This window comes from Sinocyclocheilus anshuiensis, unplaced genomic scaffold (assembly GCF_001515605.1).
Source record: "Sinocyclocheilus anshuiensis isolate Anshui unplaced genomic scaffold, SAMN03320099.WGS_v1.1 scaffold232, whole genome shotgun sequence".
Taxonomy (NCBI): Eukaryota; Metazoa; Chordata; class Actinopteri; order Cypriniformes; family Cyprinidae; genus Sinocyclocheilus; species Sinocyclocheilus anshuiensis.
In genome coordinates this window covers 351223-372634 of record NW_015558560.1, presented here as the reverse complement: position 1 = coordinate 372634, position 21412 = coordinate 351223, and the positions used below count along the sequence as shown (strand labels likewise).

Here is a 21412-nt window from a genome sequence, read left to right as displayed (position 1 = left end):
GTTACCCACTTTTTTTTTTTACAGTGCCCTTGTTACAGTGCCCAGTACTACATGTACTACTATATAGTAACAACAATACATTATGCATAATTACATACAATTAAGCCTTACATGCAACAACTCTAAACCAAACCCTCATCCTAACCATACAGTAAGTACAGGTAGTTAATTAATATTACTAAGTACTTAAATGTATAATTACACTGTATCAAGGGCACCATAATACAAAGTGTAATCGTATGTAGTTATGTATACGTAGTTAAGCATATGTAGTTAGGCATAAATAAGAATGATGGACTAGGGGCTATTTCGGAAACCCACTTGTCCTTGATTTCAAATCTTTCATGTAGCCATCTGCGGAAGAACACTGGCTCCACAGGAATTTCCCTCATGTCCAAGCGGTTGAAGTGGATGTGCACCCTGGGGCATTCCTTGCACAGGAACTCTATCACACAGAGAATTTAAATTAGATAAAGGCATTTCAGACAACCATCAGACAGAAAACAAACAAACAGAAAATTAAACAATTAAAAACTGTTTATGAAAGTGAAATAAAATAAAAAATGATTATTTAATAATTACATAAATGATTTCACTTTAAACAGTAAATTTACAATACATCTGTCTTAATTTGTTCACTTGCAAAGTTTAATTTTTGGCAGAAAACTGCTGGGAGTTTTTCCAGCAAAGACGTGTTTCATTACAAATGTAGTGACATGCTGTCTGTTTACAAAATGTTAGAAATTATGAGAATGTGAAAAGTCTGGCACACATTGTGTTCCCAAATGCACATATAACTCACGGTGCATGCACAGATAGAATTTACATTTACATTTAGCAGACTATTTTATCCAAAGCGACTTACAAATGAGGACACCAGAAGCAATCAAAACCTACAAAAGAGCAATAATATGTAAGTGCTGTGACAAGTCTTGGTTAGCCTAACACAGTAGACGTAGCAAGGTTTTTTTTTTTTTTTTTAAATAATAAATAAAAAGAAAACAAGTAGATAGAATAGAAAAAGAATACAGAAAATTAGTGTTAGAGGGTCTCTCTCTTTAATTTTTTTAAAGAAAGAAAAATTAGTGTTATAAGATCATTTTTTACATAAAAAGCAAGCAAGTATTGTAAAGAGTGCAAGTGTTAAAGGATCAAGTTTTTTTTGCCTACATTTGTGAATCGAGTCACTCTAAGACAGTGAATCACTTATTCATGAGCTGCTCAAATTTAAATGAACACTGACCATAATTGTTTAATTAAACCACAGCCTTTTGTGATTTGAGAAGCGCATTACGTCATCGCAATTTAGTTCAACTGAAAGATGATTTGACAACGCAATGGTGCAAAAACACACTGTTAGATATTTTGTGTTTAATAATAATCAAGAAACAAGGAAAACACCCCCCCCCCAGAAAAAAAGAAAGAAAAAAAAAGAAAAGAAAGAAAGACTGGACTTGTAGACTTTTTTTTCCCCCACTGAGTTGTTCAGAATCTTGTAGGCTACTCTGTAAACTGTAAAAAGTTATTTTCTATATTTAAGAAATTTCTGCTTTTACCACATGCATCGTTGAATGTAACAGTGTTAATTCATAAATTATTTACATTAATACTCCTTTTTTAAAAAGGATTATGAACATTATATACGTTTTTACTAATATCCGCTTTCTAAGTAATGACGTAATGAATACTCTTTCCGGTTTCAAGTCTCTACTAGGTTTCAAGAGCAATTTATGATCACCATCCATATATCATACCTTTAAGCTAAGCTTTCAAAATGTTTGGTGAACACTACAGTCTCCAAGCTCACTGTGTCACAGACACCAATATTTTAACGATTCATAAAAGATTAATCTCTCTCTGGCCAACTCAGATTTCAGTATGGAGATAAAGGTCAGGATCATGATTTTTTAGTGAAATTAACGTTCTTAGAATTGACAGACAGTTGACCCTGAGAGGTCAAGTAAATATCTACAGCGGATCTAAATATTTATAATTAATTATAACTAGTTATGATTAATTATTCATATTTCTCCATGAATGAGCTGATTCGCTACATGTATAAGATCAGTTTGCTGTTTGCTTGTGGGATCTGACAGAGCACTTGGACCCAGAAATGGTGACGCATGACTGAAACTTTGATATTGTGACAGCCTGTTGCTTAATAGTTTTGTTTTGTTTTTTTATAAAGAAGGATGTAACAATATCCTAACAGCTACCCAAATGTTGAAACGTATGATGTTTATTCCTGTGAAAAACAGGATGTTTTCTGCATGAAACCTCTTATTGCTTTAGTGTTTTTGGGAACCAATGGAAAATAACACATTGTGACACTCACTGTTTACAGGAAGTAACAGGAAATTCACATATCTATTTTTTTCCAGCCGTCAATCAATGATTTAACACTACGTCCGCCTTCTTTCCTGTGCTAGTTTCAGTTGATGAAAGTAAACATGCTGTTTGCAAACTGAACGTATGATAACAACATACCTGGCATTGTAGGAGCTGGATGTCTCTGGCCGGCTGCTGTGAGTTTTCCCTCATATGCAACGGTTATGTCATATACAGCATCCAGGTGTTCCTTCATAGTCTCAATGGCAACATGTGATGCTTTCATTCTTGGTGTTAAAACGTGCTTCAGCACAGCAAGTCCTGCAATAGGCAAGACAACATGACTATTGCAAGTAAATTAGTTTGAGAAACTGCAATTTAGTACATTGGGAAAACATTCAGAAATGTTAGACATCTATCAGTGACAGAAAAAGATTTAAATATTATAAAATTAAATATATATTTACGATGCCATGGGGAAACATGGTGCTAATAGTCTCTGCTTACTTTAGGCATAAATGGATTCACCCAAAAATGAAAATTGTCATTTATTTACAGTCTTGAACATATTTGTTTGAATATTTACATTTCTCATTTTCATTCATGGAGATAACATTAAAAATTTGCCACTGTCAGTGTTTGTCACTTCTCAAACTTAGCAGTATACGTGGGCATTGGTTTATGACAAAACTTTTCTTCAAATTGTGAATGGATTACATACAGAAAGCAAGCAAAGAATGGTCCCTTTACAGCAGGGCTGAAACAATTAGTCAACTTTAATTGACATCATTGAAATTTTTTATTTTTGTTGTCGAATAGTCATTTGATCTCTTATGACCTAATGCAAGGTCCTGCAATAATGTGGTTTGACTAGTGTGAAGCTATAGCACAGTTTATATGAAAATGTATAGAATTTGTAACTCAATATTTTAACAAATTGCAAAAGCTGAATAATCAAAGCCTACTGATTAATAAGTGAAATCAACAATTAGTTGATTAATATTTCTAATAATTGAAAGATTAATCAATTATCAAAATAATCATTTGTTGAAGCCCTACTTTACAGCATGACTGACTGAGCTCATTTGCACAAAAACTGTTTTTTGAACAGAAACACCAAATTGAATTTAACAAGTGATGAAAATGAGGCTTTGAGGGATAGACTTAGTCTTTACAATGGCACGCACTATATACAGTAAAAGGTCCTAGATCATAATTTTCACCGACTTTCAAAACGGTTTTATGAAGTTTTTTTTTTACCTACTGAAAGTTTATTTTTCTTAAGACATTTCACCTACTGAAAAATTGGCATGTTGTTAAACAACAGTAAAATCCACTGAACACACAGTACATCTGTCCCTCACAGCCTAATTTTCATTCCTGTTGAAAATTAAGTGTAGCACTACGCTGACTGAAGTCTGTAGTCAAGAAACTACATACTGCCCAGTGAATCGCTCAGGTTATAACATAACTATCTCGGGGACTATCATAACGTTCTTTAATCTTTATCTCAGGGAACCCAGGCTTACTTTAGTAACCCGAGCGTTCCCTATCAAAACGGTCTCTAAGGTTGCGTTTATGACGCTTGGGGGAAGAATATACCATAGGGACTTAAAAAACCTAACAAAGGTTGATGACGATGACCAGCTGGCTGCCTAGCAAATATCCCCAATAGAAACTCCACTGGACCAAGTCCAGAGAGACTTCAGTCAGTGTAGTGCCATATTTAATTTTTGGCAGAAATTAAAATGAAGCTGTGAGGGATAGAAGTACTGAGTGTTCAATGGATTGTTCTGTTGTTTTACAATATACCAAGAGGCCATCCCCGAGTGGAGAGGGCCCTCACTCCAAATGGGCACTCAGAGCCCAGAATCCTGAGGGTCCGGACCGGGCAAAGTAAGTTAGCTCCCTGCTCGTTCTCAGAGGAAGGAAGGGATAACCGAGTCGGTCAGGGAACCACAACTGGTTTTGCCAGAGTGGAGCAAAAAGTAGAACTGAGCATCCGATCTCCCTGATCCATCTGAAGACCTGAGGGAGCAGAGCAACTGGAGGAAAGGTGTACAGGTGGGCCTTGCTGAGCAATGAGAGTTGTCTTCTGAAGCAAAGGGGGCATTTGTGGCCTAATGGTTAGAGAGTCGGAGTCGAAAATTGCAGGTTAGAGTCTTAGGTCCGGCAGGAATTGTCGGACCTGAGTGAATAACCAGCGCTCTCTTCCATCCTCAATACCATGACGTGTGTGTGCACTTGGATGGGTTAAATGCAGAGCACATATTCCGAGTATGGGTATATACCATATATATACACATATATACCATACTTGGCCACATGTCACTTCATTTTCACTTTCACTTTCAAAGGTCTGCCTTTGCCTTTCCATTTGGGGGTGAAGTCTCCATTCTCCTGGAAATACACTGCTCCAGGTCAGCACGTCCACTCCCTGGTTCAGTATGCTTGGCACGTGCACTGCCTTCGATGAGCCCAGATTGCACTGAGCCCATAGGAGGTGGTGTCTTGCCATCTTGTAAAGAGACCACGACCTGAGGCTACCCTTGCGATTTATGAAGGCCACCACTGTCATATTGTCAGAATGGACAAGGACATGTTGCCCTTTCAGGGCTGGCAGGAAGGTTTCGAGGGCCCGAAAAACTGCCATCATTTTGAAACAGTTGATGTGCAGGCATTGCTCCAGGCTGGACCAGGAGCTGAACCGGGCTGCCCTTGCACAGATCTCCCCAACCCAAGTTGGAAGCATTTGTCGTAACAACAATTGGACTCCTGTCTGTCAAAGGGCCTTCCAAGGGACCACAGCTGAGACACAGCGATAATCCATCTTGAGGTAAAAAAATTAATCATCAATCAATAGTCCACCTTGAGGATTTGACAGCTCCCTTTGCCAGCAGACTTTGCAGGTTTCGAGTTGGTAAAGCCTTGGAGGCTACTACTGTTTGTGTTGTGTTAGGTTTGAGATTGTTTTGAGCATTTTAAAACACTACAACAGCACAGGCACTAGGGCTGTGTATCACCAGCAAAGTCACGGTACGATACTTATCACGGTACAGAGGCCACGATACGATACATATATAGAGAAACGCGGCAAAACGGTGGTAATTCATACATAAACAGCCCCTCTCTTTCTCTCTCTCATAAATGAACACTCGATGAATTACAATTTTCTGAGAATAGAATATTGAAGTGGAGATCGCTAAACTGCAAGCCAAGCGGTGTTTTCAGAAAGCAAGCGCGTTTATCCACAGTGGAGAGAGAGCGCGTGCATGTTTGCCAGGTTGACAAAGATAAGTAGCACACTTAGCAGATATTTCCGTATTGCGCAAGTGTGAAGCTCTGTTTCGGGGATTACGTCTCTTTATACCAGGCAACCCAGTTGTGATCCTCTGCGGCCAGATTAAACCTTGTTGTAGCCTATATATGATCTATTCATTCTTTTTTAGAAACCTCGCACTTTTCTAATCCATTTTAAATGTTGTAAAATTTTAAACAAATTAAGCGCGGTCCACTGCTGCACACGTGCCACAATATCGATACAGGGCCAGCTGTATCGATGCTCGTAACGTCAAATCTCTGTGACGATACATCGTCGTATCGATATTTTGAACACAGCACTAACAGGCACCCTGTATTACACACTGCTGCTGCTCACGTTTACAGAAATATTATTGTTGCTTTTGTTTTGTTTTATTATGGAGTTAATTTTGTATTAATAAAGCTCTTCTCCTTTGAGCCTAAATGTGTTTGCGTGTGTCCCTGGTTTTGGTGGGCTGAAATGCCATAGGTTTGTGCAGCTGCACAAACTTGAACAAATCAGGCTTCAGTATTAGGAGGAAAACAGATTTTGCCCCAAGCATCAACGTGAGAAACAGTTTTGATAGGGAACTCTTATTTATATTGTGTCCACGCTATCTTTGTTATAATGAGAGGATATGCGAGTGTGTAGAATGCAGTCAGTAAACTTGTGGCAAGATATTGAGCTCATTCTAACTAAACTACAGTAAATATTTCTGATTAGTCATTGCTTTCAACATGCCTGTAATTAGATAAAAAACTCAACACTGCAAAAACACAAAAACCAGAGCGTGCACATAAATACCATCCTCCCACCTACAAATCACACAACTGACCTACTTTGAATTCAAAACTTAAGTTCTATGAGTATGTCAAATAATGTTTTCAAATATACAAAATGAATTTTGTGTAAAATATGTTTGGTTGTTTAGAGATCGAACGATATATCGATTTACCAATATTTTTTCCCAATATTTTTCGGATATCGGTTTTGTCATATCGCATTTACTGATAAACACCGCCATCTTGTGGGTGTTTTAAGAATTGCGCGCAGGATCACCATTGCAGTGCGTCTGAGGGGAGAGGAGTCAATGGCGTGCACTGGTAAAGTATATTACTTGCTTTGCTGTAATTTATGCAGCTTGGCTCTAAGAAATAGAGACGAACTCAGGGAGTCACGTAAGATAATCCGTCAAGTCCTGTCCCAATAAAGACGTAACTTTGCCTGAATTAATTATATACAGTCAATAATGAGTGCATGTTGGAAATAAAAGCACTGAATTTAATTCTCTCTCTCTTGTCTATATGCTCATTAGTCTCGTGAAGTCACTTTCATATTGCTCTTCACTCATCGGGCTGATGCTCAGGAAATGCTCCAGCACGGACACTGCATGTAACTTTTAACAAGATTCACTTGTTTAAAACACGGTAATTATATAAACATTTACTATATAACCAGTGTTGGGGAAAGTTACTTTTAAAAGTAATGCATTACAATATTGCATTACTCCCTAAAAAAAGTAACTAATTACGTTACTTAGTTACTTTTTATGGAAAGTAATGCGGTATATTACTTTTACGTTACTTTCGCGTTACTTTTTAAATATAAGCAGGGCTTGATCCCGATTTCTCCCAATATGGGGACAGGAGAGCTGTCAGTCAATAAATGGGAAAACAAAGTAACTGGCATTACTTTTTTGAAAAGTAAAGTAAAATTTGATATTTTCTTGTAAATTAAAAAAGTAATGCGTTACTTTACTAGTTACTTGAAAAAAGTAATCTGATTACGTAACTCGCATTACTTGTAATGAGTTACCCCCAACACTGTATATAACCATTATTTCACTAATAAACATCTAAATAAATACAACTCTATGGAAATTAATTATTTATTATCACCGTGAGCGATCGTAGTTTGAGTATAGTTCTGTGTAAATGCATTGACAAACAGAGCTTTGTCAGCAGGCATTTCATAATCTAGAACGACAAAAACATTATTAATAATTCAGTTGAGAAATGCAATAAAATACGATGTTTTGTTTGTTATATTCCAGAGAATATTATTCAATTAATTAACATTATCCAGCGAATTATTCTTCACTCTTTAGCTTATTAAACTGCTTATAAACCTACTAAAACTAGTTTAAAATAAAGTATTATATTTCTGCAAAGTTGATGACTCCTGTCTTGAATTTATTTTTTCCATTTGAAAATATTAGACATTCTACATATATTTTGAAATGTTTTGAATATTGTTAATATTAGTGTTGCTGCTGATGCTTTTTATAAATAAAATGTTTTCATTGTTGTAATATGAAGACTAAATTTAACATGAAAGACTGCTAATTTTCAACACTTTTTTTAAAAGATGACTGAAAGGAGAAAACAAAAAACAAAGTGAAGTATGGACGTACTTCACTCAGTCATTGCCAGGACTGGCAGTTTGCAAAGAATGACAAATGGGGTCAAAATCTAAAACAACAAAAAATACCTCAAAGTCACATTCAAGCTTCTCTTCCTATGATGTTTGATAAGCAGACAAAGTGGAAGACTCAAAAAAAACAAAAAACTAGACAGGATGATTACAGACATGATTGCTACAAACAACTGGCCTTTCAACTTTGTTGCAAATAAAGGCTTCCAGAGACTCATGGCTACTGCAGAACCAAGATATACTCTAAAGAGTGAGAAGTTCTACCGAACAGAGGTGTTCTCCAGTATTCACAGTAGTATCATTGAGCATGTTAAAGCACTGCTAAAACCTGATAAAGCAGGTTATAACTTGGCTTTTACCACAGACTGCTGGTCTGGTACAACTGAATCCCAAGTGAGTATCACATGCCATTTCATTGATGACCAGTGGATTCGCAGACAAGTAATTCTAAACACAAAAGCAATGATTAGATCACACACTGGGGAGTACATTAGTGAATGTTCTTTGGAATGCTGGAAGAATGGGAAATTGACAAAGACAGAGTGGTTCTTGTTCACAGGACAGTGGTGCTAACATTGTTAAAGGTATGAGAATTGATGAACTGCCTGACATGAGCGACAGTGCCCACGTATTACAGCTTGTTGTCAACGATGGCCTCAACTCACAAAGAGCTGTCCATAATATTGTGTCAGTGCTGAGAAGCTGTGCTACACATTTCAATCATTCATTACCAGCCAAACAGCGTTTAGCAGTGAGCCAGCAGGACCTTGGGATACCTGCACATTCCATCATTCAGGCTGTGCCAACCTGATGGAATTCCACCTTGCACATGCAAAAAGGGCTTTGAACATATATGCTAGTGAGCATGGTGGGTTCACTAGCCTGACTGCTGAGCAGTGGAATGTTGTCAGTAATCTTATTAACACCCTTTCTCCAGTGGAAGAGGTCACTCTTGAGATGAGCCACTACGAATTTCAGCATCATGCATCATCCAATCTGTCAAAGTTCTGAAGATGTTGCTCAGCAGCCAAGAGTCCCTCCTCTCATGGGATTAAAACAATGAGACAGGAGATGCTGGAGAGTCTCACCAGACGGTTTGGAAAAGTGGATTGCTCAGCAGCCAAGGTCCCTCCTCTCATGGGATTAAAACAATGAGACAGGAGATGCTGGAGAGTCTCACCAGACGGTTTGGAAAAGTGGAGGTGAAATGTGCAGTCCTTGCCTGTCTTCTTTTTTTTGCACTTTCAGACCCCTCTATTTTTGGTATATAAATAAGATTTGTTTTGTTTTCTATGCAAGGAGGGAGTATAAAATGGTTTGTTCAGTTCAGTGGTGTTGTAATCACTGTGTCAAAAACAGAAGTATAACAGCACAAATATATCGGTTCCGCATATTGGTTATCAGGCACATAAACACGCAAATAACTGGTATCGGTTATAAAAAAAAATCAATATTGGTCGATCACTAGTCTTTTTCGCTATATTCCAAGTCATACAGTATAATGACTGATTATCATTGAATAACACCATAAAAAACAAAGAAACACACAATGTTAAATAACTAATGACTGATTTAAATTTTTTGGTGAATTGATCCTTTAAAGTCCACATGAAATGAAAATTCACTTGATTTTCTAAATTCATATTACTTGCATTTAATTTTTTTATTTTGACCTTGCAAACGCATTTTAAAAATGTCATAACTGGATCTTCTTGTGAAATTACTTCTATCTGGTGACATATGCAGGACTTCTCCAATAGTCTGCTCCTGCAAGCTTGCATTTATCGGACTTTACTTTTAAGTTCAATGCTCACATCTCAAAATCCAATCAACAACGTAAAATGTAACGCGTTAAAATCTTCCAATAAAAAAGTCTCAGCCGTTTTCTCCAATAACCTGATGCACTCAGATGTATGACACAATATGGACAGATCTGTATAATAATAATAATAACAATAAGTACAGATCTGAAGGGTGGCTTTATAGAGGGGAAACAATACCTTCTTTAGCAGCAAAAGCCTGACTGTCATTGATAACTTTCTGGAACTCAGGGTTGTAGCGGGTTCCCTCTGGAAAGATGACAAGATACATCTGTACAGAAAACAAACAGTTGAAGAGTCATAAAACTGCAGCACTTACTAATGTTAGTAAATTATAAGTCTACCACAGTCCTGGGACAGTGATAGATTCTAAGGTAGGCATTTCTCAGTTCTGTCATGGAGTGACAATACAAAACTTTGGAATATCAAATATGAGGAGCGACACAGAATCCTATTATCCCCCTTGCTGATGAAAGAGAAAGGGCTTAAACTCCAACCCACAGAATGATAGGAACATTACAGCTGGATAGTTCAAATAGTGTCATGGGAAAACGTCTTTTAGCCCAAAAAATGACATACATGCACAGAGATAAGCAGAGAGCACTTTTTTTTAACATCTGGAAAATGTATAATGTCTGGAAAAATAACCTTTTTTTTTTTTTTAACCAAAATTATATAATAAAAATATTTAAACTCAATAAATACGCTACAGTTCATTTAAATTTATAAAGTATTTTTTTCCCTGTAACTATGTGGCTCCATTCTGGTATTGTATGTAACACCCACTGTGGTAATGCAATTTTTTCTCATCACTACTTTCAGTGCTTGGGCACTAATAATCTTAAGGAAAACAATAGGGTTCCTTCACATTTTCCATTTCAAAATTACAAACATTTCTAGACTAAAATTTTCAGACTTCTCTGTAGATTTGTCAGACCATATTTCATAGTGAAAAACAAATTAAGCATAACAATTACAGGTTCAAATTTACAAAAACAGACCTGCCAACCTTGGAAATTTTTTTTTGAGTACCATCAGCATGACCGGTGGTGGGGGTTCCTAGATAGATACATTATTATCTGAAGTTCCTTGATGGCTAATGTCAAAATCGTAATTGTACAATGTGCAAAGTTCAATATTTAATGTTAAATATTTTTTATAGGTTAATACTCAGGGTCTGTACTCAGTTTGTGATATTCCAGTTATACAGTACTTTAGCATAAACACAGTTCAATAAATACCACGTTTTTCGGTTTGGTTCTGATGGTTTGGAACATCAGGATTCTTTTTTTGCGGTTTAAAATACTATAAAAAAAACAAACAAACAAACAAAAAAACCTCCAGTACACTTCTGTACACTGTAGAAAAACATGGATTATCATGTGTTTACTTCAAATTTCATTAGAGAGAAGTATTATTTTTACAGATTGGCCATTATTATGCGCTATAAACACATGTAATGTCTGTTTCATTCATACTGGATGCCTGAGGGCGCCCTCATGCAGAAACGCATGATGCTCCAGGAAATCCCTAATATGGACAAAAGCATCCTATCACTGTAACTGAATAAAAGAACATTTGAATGATGACATTCAAAAAGAACATTAAAACAATAAATACTTTACTGCGACAATGTATAGTTTATCTGGTTCTTAAAACCATCTCAGGATTTTCATCATAATCAAGTATATTTATAATCCACTGCTAATCAACATAGCCTGTATTACAGCAGAGAATATATATTTCTGCATCATTCTGAGATAAGAAGCCACATCACTTCATAAAAGGAAGTTATTTCAAACATTTGTCTGATGTTGTAGAGTAAAAGCATGTTATAATGTTCTCTTTTGTTTGACAACAGGTTTAGAAATGCTTCGCATTACAAGTCATTACAAGGGAAGATGCTTTTTCAGATGCATGTTATAAGCGGGGACTGGGGAGGCATGTCCTCATCTCAGTCCACAAACTCACGGACACACAAACAGCCAGTTTGGAGAGAAATAAAATGCACTGAAATTATTTAAACACAAAACCGAAAGAAAAAACAAAACAAACACTGATTGTTTGAACTCATCTTTTTCTGTTGCTTGTTTTGAGTTCTGCGCGTGGACAGACGCATCGTCAGGTTTTTGCATAGTTTAGAGTGATAAATCGTACCAGCATTCTTTGAGGTCAAAATGTGTACTTGCTACGCAAAATGCGTACAGATTGGCAGGTCTGCAAAAATGAATTCACAATTTGAAATTAGCACAATACTACAAATGTACCAGTAAACCAATAAAAATTCACTTGGTACCATAGCAAAAACTACTGGAACTATTTAATTATTTGAAAAAAAAACAAAACAAAAAAAAAGAGAACAAACAAACAAGTTTAGTTTGTTTTCCTACTACTAATAAAAAAACAACAAAAAAAAAACATTAAACAGCATGTAGCCTTCAAATTTGTTTAAATTAAATAAACATTGCTTTAAAAAGGTCAAATGAAAAGTTAGTAATAAAATGAACAACAACAAAAAACAAACAAACATTATATTCAACAAGTGGCAAGTCTATTAGTCGGCACTCCAAGATCTATTTTGACATATGACAAATTTTTTTGTCCCATCTATTTCTATGGTTATCACTGTAACAACCATCACAATTTCAGATTCAGTTCCGAATTTAAATATTTCGCACTATTGCGAAAATTCTTGTTATAATCAGTGAAGATCAGTGCACAATTAATTTATTTACAACATCTTTACATTTTTTTTTTGGTTATAATGAAAACATTCATGACCATACAGAGCTTTAAAGCATGCTGAATAAAACTCCTGCATTTCAAGTGGTATCTCACTAACTTAAACACATCTGACTGGTTATTTTGTTCACATGCTCAACAGACATGTCTGTGATTGGCTACAATTCTCAATGCTGCAAACACTTTACAAATATAAACCTTTGATCCTCTTCACAGAGCACTTACTCAAATATGCACAGGCAGCAGCTGTCCCTGCATAATGGGTGGTATCGTTACCCATTTAAAATATAATTAATAAAAAATTATTATAAAAATATAATAATTATTTTTTTTATTCTTTCCCCTCGAGCGTTTAAAGGGGTCATGTGATGCTGCTAAAAAGAACATTATTTTGTGTATTTGGTGTAATGAAATGTGTTTATGCGGTTTAAAGTAAAAAAAAAGACTTTAGTCTTTGCAACTTTACAGATCTTCTTTATGCACCAAGAGCTTGTAACACTCCAAAGAGAAAGGAAAAAATGAAATCGCATCATATGACCCCTTTAAAAATAAAAAACTGCCAGCCACCACTAGCCTTTTTGATAATTTTCATGGCCCCCCAGAATATTTTGTTGTATGGATATCTGAACATGCAATACATTGAAATAAAGAACAGAGCCTTTACTTAAAAATAAAATAAAATAAACAAAAATAAATAACAAAATTTGTTTTATTCTAGCTTCAAGCATTCTTTATTTTAATCAACACTTGAATGTAGGTAAGTTTCATTAAAAAAAAAAAGCAACATTTGAGCAAAAAACTGAGAAAATCATGTTTTTATCAAATACTACTTCTGGTTCCTGTCTGCCACTCTGCTGAGTGGTTTGCGATTGTAGCTCCGTGCAGCTTCGCTTTTCTGTTGAATCTCTATCTATCACTCTCTGTTGTTTAAAGTGATAAAATATAACTTAATTCCCACCATATTTCTGATATTATCCATCAAACTAATCTGACTAATTTGATCGTTTGCTTTTAATCTAAAACCACTAGTGCAGCGCGTTAGCATTCCGTTAGCCGGTTAGCTTGCCATTCGCATTTCTATTCTACAGTCATGGCGTCTACAGTCATGGCCAAAAGTTTTGGCAGTGACAAATTTTGTGTTTTGCAAAGTTTGCTGCTTCAGTATTTGTAGATTATTTTTCCACATGTTTCTATAGTATACTGAAAAACAATAGTAAGCATATAAGTTGAGGCTTTTATTGGCAAAAAAATATAATGAGTCAATATTTACAGTGTTGACCCTTGTTCATAACCTCTACAATTCGCTCTGGCATGCTGGATATTAGCTTCTGGGCCAAATCCTGACTTATGGTGATCCATTCATGCCTTATTAGTTCTCGGAGTTGTGGGCTTCTGCTTGTCCACTCGCCTTTTGAGGACTGACCACAGGTTCTCTGTGGGATTGAGATCCGGGGAGATGCCTGGCCACGGATCCAAAATGTCAATGTAATGATCTTCGAGCCACTTCTTTATCACTCTTGCTTTGTGACATGGTGCTCCATCATGCTGGAAAATGCACGGATCATCACCAAATTGCTCATGGATCATTGAAAGAAGTCGCTCTTGCAGGACGTTTTGATACCATTCTTTATTCATGGCAGTGTTTTTGGGCAGAATTATGAGAGAGCCCACTCCCTTGGTTGAAAAGCAACCCCACACATGGATGGTCTCAGGATGCTTCACTGTTGGCACAACACAGGACTCATGGTAGCGTTCACCTTTTCTTCTCCGAACAATCGATTTTCCAGATGTCCCAAACAGTCAGAAGGGAGCTTCATCCGAGAAAATAACTTTGGACCAGTCTTTTGCTGTCCAATCCTTGTACTTCCTGCAGAATTTCAGTCTGTCCTTGACGTTTTTCTTGGAGAGAAGTGGCTTCTTTGCTGCCCTTCTTGACATCAGGCCGTTGTCCAAAAGTCTTGGCCTGCGCGTGCAGATGCTCTCACATCAACCTACTGCCATTCCTGAGCAAGCTCTGCACTGCTGGTGACACGATTTCGTAGCTGACTCCTCAGGAGGAGACGGTCCTGGCGCTTGCTGGACACTCTGGGACGTCCTGAAGACTTCTTCACTGCAGTCGAACCTCTCTCCTCGAAGTTCATGATGATCCAGTAAATGGTTCTTTAAGGGTCAATATTCTTTGAAGCAATTTCCTTGCATGTGAGGCCATTTTGATGCAAAGCGATGATGGCTGCACGTGTTTCTTTGGAGGTAAACATTGCTAACAAGAACACAATAATTGGAAGCACTTCTTCTCTCCTTTTATAGCAATCAGTCTGCTCTTACAATCTAATTAGTATGATAGTGATTTTACCTGACTAGTATTCATTCACACTTTCACATGTGCTGCTGATATGATTAGTCAATTAATGTTAGCTGGTCATTTTGTGTCTGGATCAAAACTTTTTTTTTTGTGAAAAGTTCATTTTTTTGGCCAATGAAGCTTTTAGCAATTATTTAAAATGCATCTGATCACTCTTTACAATAATCTAGAAACAATGTGAATGAACACCACAACCGCTTAAGCAGCAAAAAAATTGATGCCACTGCCAAAACTTTTGGCCATGACTGTACTACTAACGTTCCATTTTCTTTTTTCCCCTCGCTCAGTTTCTTTCCCCCCAGCTCCGTTTTTTACGAGTTCAAACAACAGTGGTAAGTCGAAATCATTCAACAATCACGGTGAGTAATGGCTTCTTCTACTACTATTGTTATTTGCACCGCTTGCCACATGTATATTTTATCTCTTTCTGTCAGCAATGAGGGATTCACGTGATAAATGCAGGGAAATAGTTAGGCTGACAGAGAAGATTTTAGAATTTTAGAGACACACATCCAAACTTTAATTGAGGATAGTAAGAATGTGAGGGCCTTAGATATGGCTTTGGATGCGACTAGCTCAGGGAATCTTGTACATTGTTCGTTCCGGTTGTACAGCCCATGCAGCAGGGCGACTGGGTGACTGTGAGACAGCAAAGTCGCAGGACAAAACACTGCTCTTCCGTTCCGATCAAAACATCAAAAAGGTTCTCCCCACTCAGTGACCCACTGAGAAACCTGATGAAAGTGCTCTAGTTATTGGCGATTTTATTGTACGGAACGTGAAAAGAGACACCAGCCACCATAGTCCCATAGGCCCATAGCCCAATGTTTACCGGGAGCCAGAGCGCCTGACATCGTGGCAAATTTAAAAGTGCTGGCTAATGCTAAACAAATTCACAGTAAGATTGTTATCCACGTCAGCACTAATGATGTTCGACTAATCACTAAAATGATCACTAAAATAATGTTAAAGAGATGTGTGCACTTGCAAGTACGATGTTAGACACTGTAATACTCTCTGGTCCCCTCCCTGCTTACTGGGGTGACGAGATACATAGCAGACTGTCGTCACTGTTCCACAATGTTCCATAAATAAAAAATGTATATAATACAGAGAAACAAATGATAAAGCATGGCTTATCAGGTCCCTTCCTAAGAAAGCGCTTCTTGTTCACTCATCATAACTTAGATGTGCTCTGTTTGACAGAAACCTGGCTAAAACCAGATGATTACATTATTTTAAATGAGTCTACCCCCCAAGATTACGGTTATAAACATGAGCCACTTTCCAAAAGGTGAAGGGGGAGGTGTTGCTACAATTTATAGCAATATTTTCAGTATTTCTCAGAGGACAGGCTTCAAGTATAATTCGTTTGAAGTAATGGTGCTTCATATAACATTATCCAGAGAAACAAGTGTTAATGATAAATCCCATGATTTGCAGTATTTCTCAGAGGGCGGGCTTCAAGTATAACTCGTTTGAAGTAATGGTGCTTCATATAACATTATCCAGAGAAACAAGTGTTAATGATAAATCCCATGATTTGTTGTACTGGGTAGTGTATACAGGCCACCAGGGCACCATACAGAATTTGCTGATTTTATATTTGAGTTAGTGCTGGCTGCAGATAAAGTCTTAATTGTAGGTGATTATAATATTCATGTTGATAATGAAAAAGATGCACTGGAGGACCTACTCATTGTCGAAATCATACTCTAGATTTAATACCGTCACATGGAATTGATGTTAATGGTGTTGAAATTCTGCAGCAAAGCAATATCGTACTCGGTTACTAATGTAACCTCGGTTCCCTGAGATACGGAACGAGTACTGCGTTTGTTTAAGACGCTTTGGGGAAAAACTCCTTTTTCTCCGATGACTGAAGCCTTTTAATAACGCAGTGTAACTGCACGCTGCCAAGCCATTGGTTCGCTTTAATACACTGCACGAACCAATGGCTCGGCAGTGGAGCTGCACAAGCCTATGGCGGTAAAGCCCGCCAGAATGGGCGGGGTCATCTGGCTATATAAGTGGCACATCGCCATAGGATCCTCAGGTTACTTCGACGACGACTGAGTGATGCAGCTACATAGCACGGCAAAGTACGCAGTACTTGTTCCGTATCTCAGGGAACCGAGGTTACGTTAGTAACCGAGTATGTTTCCTATTTATACTTCAATCGTACTGCGTCTAAGACGCTTTGGGGAACCAGTACAATCCCGCCGTGTTATGCTAGAGGAACGACTAATACTTGAACTTGCCTTAAGCAAGTTAGGCCCAGAGGGACCAAGTATTTTGCAGGGAAGCCCCACAAAAGGCAGTAGGGCTAACTCAGAGAGGTCGGCCCAACCTTGTATCATCGTCCCGAAATAATTCAGTACAGCCTCGGAACTCACTGAGGGCCAAGAGCGTACATGGAGGCAAACGCCAAGCACTGGTTGTCATACGACAGAGTGCCCTGCTTTGCAGAAAGGACCCGCGCCGGTAAGGCCGGTATGTCCAGACTATAGAATCTGGCAAATGTGGATGGTGAGGCCAAGCCGGCCGCCACACAAATACAAGGGGTATTGAAGGCCCAAAGAAGAGTATGCTAGCATAATAGCGTCAATTATACATTTGTAAAGTCTCTGCTTCGTAACCGGACAACCCTTGGTGCGGCCACTGAAGCATACAATTAGCTGATCCGACCGCATGAACGGGGTGGAACGATCAACATAGACTTTCAGAGCCCAGACGGGACAGAGTAAGTTCAACTCTTGGTCTTGCTATGGAGGAGGAAGCGCCGATAGAGTTATCACCTGTGCTCTAAATGGAGTAGAGAGCACTTTAGGTACATAACCGTGCCTTGGTTTCAGGACGACCTTAGAGTCGTCGGGCCCGAATTCAAGGCAGGTGGGGCTCACTGATAGTGCCTGCAGATCTCCCATACTCTTTACCGATGCTAATGCTAGTATCAGAGCAGTCTTAAGTGTCAGGGGACGAAGGTAAACGTACTGTAGCAGTTCGAAAGGAGGGCACTTAAGAGCCCTCAACACCGTGGGCAGGTCCCATGCAGGGATGGTGACAGGGCGAGGCGGGTTGAGCCTCCTAGATCCTTTCAAAAAGCGAACAACTAGGTTGTTCCTGCCCACTGACTGGCCAGCTATAGGAGCGCGTGAGGCTGCTATAGCTGCTACATAGACCTTGAGCGTGGAAGGGGAACGACCCTTATCCCACAGCTCCTGCAGGAAAGACAATATCAGAGATATGTCGCAGGAATTTTGGGTCTGCGCCGTGGGCCATACACCAGGCGGAGAAGACAGACCATTTAAGGGCATAGAGCCGCCTTGTAGAGGGTGCTCTAGCCAGAGATATTGTGTTTAGCACGCTCTTGGGGAGGTCCGTAGGCTCCCATCGAGAAGCCAGAGGTGCAGAACCTACATATAAGCAGCGGAGACAGCTCTGCGAACCAGTGTTTGGTCCTCCAGAGCGGGGCCAACAGCAGAACCTTGTGTTTCAACCTTGATTTGCCTGATTACCTGTGGGATCGGGGCGATCGGGGGAAAAAAACGTAAAGGAGGAGGTTGGGCTAGTCGTGGGCCAACGCATCCATGTCCTTCGAAAAGTAAATTGGGCCGTAAGAGTTGTCTTCTGAGGCGAAGAAGATCTCCCAGATTCTCTGAACCGTATGTGGGTGGAGCATCTACTCTTCTGAGGGGATGTTGCTCTGATATAGCATGTCTGCTCCCTGGTTCAACCTGCCCGGCACACCCGTGTTGGAAGCGTCTGTCTAGATCACCTTCCTTCTGCAGAATATTCCCTGGAGCACGCCCCGTTCCATCCACCGAGTCTTTCCAAGGGGCCAGAGCTGCTACGCAGGCCCGGTCCACCTTGACATGAAGGTGCCCGAGATGCCAGGCATGTGACGGAACTCACGGTTTCAGCCAACACTGAAGGGGCCGCATGCGAAGCAGACCCAGCTGAAGTACCGGAGGCCATAAGGCCCAGCATCTTCTGAAACGCCCTGAGAGGGGCTCCAACTTTGAATGAGGCCACGAGCTGCTGAATAGCCAAGTGCACGTTCTGGTGTGACTACCGCCCTCATTCGGCTGAGTCGAGAACTGTTTCTAGGAACGAGATCCATTGGCTGGGGGACAGTGCGCTCTTTTGGCAAAATTGACCCTGAGTCCCAGGCATTCTAAGTGGCTGAGGAGGAAGGATCTGTGAAATAGTAGCTCATCCTCTGACTGGGCCAAAATGAGCCAGTCATTGAGGTAATTTAAAATGCGGATTCCCATCTGTCTTAGTGGGGAAAGAGCCGCATCCATGCACTTCGTAAAAGTGCGAGGAGCTAGGGACAGTCCAAAGGCAAGGACCGTGTTTTGATATGCCACTCCCTCGAAGGCGAATCTCAAGAATTGTCTGCAGTGGGGGGCTATCTGGATGTGAAAATAGGTGTCTTTCAGATCCAGCGAAAAGAACCAGTCCCCGGGGCACACTTGCAAGAGGATCGGTTTCAATGTAATCATCCTGAACAGCCGTTTCATTAGGGCTTGGTTCAGGTGCCTGAGATCAAGGATGGGCGACCATTGCCATCCTATTTGGGGACGAGGAAAATAGCGGCTGCGGAAGCCTGACTCGCTTTGAGCTGGGGAAACCGTTTCTACGGCTCCTATAGCCAGCAAATTCATCACCTCGGAGAGCAGGACCTTGCTCTAACCGAGGGGGGAACCACGCCGCTGAATCGCGGGGGTCTTTGAGCGAATTGCAGGGAATAACCTTTTTATTATCCCCAAAACCCAGTCTGGCACTCCGGGGATGGCCTGCCAGGCCTCAGCCCGCGTGACAAGGGGTTGGATTAATTTGAGCGGCTGGTCGCCGTATGGGGACCCCACACTCAGAAGAGGAATTTTGCTCTCTTTTGAGAATGCTTTCAAAAAATGCTTCGCTAGACTTAATTCTCTCATAGCGAGAGCAGTCAGCCCCCGTGCGCGCTGCCTCAGCGTGGGCATGGCCCAGACACGTCCAATTTGAAGCGGTCAGTGATAATCATAAGAGACAGCATTCCCTTTTAATCTGCCTAAAAAGATCAAACCACTCATTAGAAGAGGAGTACTGATGATCTTTATGTGTAAACGCTCAGGCAGATCAAAAGTGCTGCGCGCAATCTCTCAGATCCGCTCATGGCGGACGAGGGGAGGGGCGGGGCCGCCTTCATTGAAGAAGACGAGCCGTGAGCAAAGCAGAGAGAGACATGAACTCTCGTAGCGAGTGCGATCTGTCTCAGCGAGCGCAGCCTCAGCGTGGGCGTGGCCCCGAGTTCGCCATTTCTTCCTCCGAGTAACTGGGAGGAGAGAAACACAAGAGCGGGGGAGGCGGGGCTCAGCGACGCACACACAAATGCAAAGCTGCGAACATTCTGCTTTGATCTGCCTAGGAGGATTAAGCCACTCGGTGTAACGAGGGGCAATGATCCTCACGTGTAAAACACACTGGCAGATCAAGCACGCATGATGTGTGCCAGCATGATTTGCTCAAGCCTGATCAGTCAACCCGCGAGCTCGCCGTTGCTTCCTTCGAGGTAACTGGGAGGAGAGAAACATGAGAGCGGGGAGGCGGGGCCGCCTTCCGCGAACGAACAGGGGCAGACTGCTTTCGTTGAAAAAGCAGCCCGTCTCTGTGAGTGCAGCCATAGTGACACACACACACCAATTTGAAGCTGTCAGTGACAGCGTTTCGCTTCGATCAACCTAGGAAAATAGAGCCGCTCGATGTAAAGAGGGGCGCTGATTTTCATGTGTAAGACACGGATCGAAGCGCAGCGGGGGCAAACTGCTTTCATGGTAAAAGCAGCCCGTCTCTGTGAGCTCAGCCATAGCAATACACACATACATTCGAAGCTGTCAGTGACAGCGTTCTGCTTCAATCAACCTAGGAAGATAGAGCCACTCGATGTAACGAGGGGCGCTGATCTTCATGTGTAAGACACGGATCGAAGCGCAGCAGGGAGAGCGAGCACGCAGGCTCGGTGTCGCCGTGATATCGCTCAGACCCGGTTGCTTAGCTCCCAGACTTCGCGGTTTCTCTCTCCGAGGCTCGCTGAGAGAGGAGAAGTGGGAGAGCGGGGCTGCCTCATTGAAGGCGGTCCGCGAGCGGAGAAGAGCGAGATTCATGCTCTAAATGAGCATTCTATCTCAGTGAGCGCGCAGCTCACTGTCCTTCTGTGGAGGATCAAAACGCAGCAGGGAGAGCGAGCACGCGGGTACAGTGCCGCCATGCGAACGCTCAGACCGGTTGCTTAGCTCCCTGACTCGGCTGTTTCTCTCTCCGAGGCTCACTGAGAGAGGAGAAACGGGAGAGCGGGGCTGCCTTCAATGAAGGCGGTCCGTGAGTGGAGAAGAGCGAGACTCATGCTCTCAGCGAGAGCATTCCGTCTCTGTGAGCGTG

The 21412-nt window shown here is 40.4% G+C and overlaps 1 protein-coding gene and 1 long non-coding RNA gene across 2 annotated transcripts in view; one reads left to right on the top strand and one right to left on the bottom strand.

The window, feature by feature from the left end:
• agpat5 (1-acylglycerol-3-phosphate O-acyltransferase 5 (lysophosphatidic acid acyltransferase, epsilon)) overlaps positions 1-21412 on the bottom strand; it is a 43264-nt gene that overhangs the window by 1694 nt on the left and 20158 nt on the right. Inside the window, exons 5-7 of the mRNA XM_016474969.1 lie at positions 10063-10153; positions 2488-2649; positions 322-445 (exon numbers count right to left, since the gene is read on the bottom strand). Of these exons, the coding sequence (XP_016330455.1) occupies positions 322-445; positions 2488-2649; positions 10063-10153 (377 nt within the window). The remainder of the gene's footprint in view (positions 1-321; positions 446-2487; positions 2650-10062; positions 10154-21412) is intronic.
• LOC107679427 (uncharacterized) lies at positions 4030-9531 on the top strand. The gene is made up of 4 exons (XR_001633057.1): positions 4030-4042; positions 5078-5082; positions 7037-7044; positions 9425-9531. It is a non-coding gene; the product is annotated as an uncharacterized LOC107679427 (long non-coding RNA).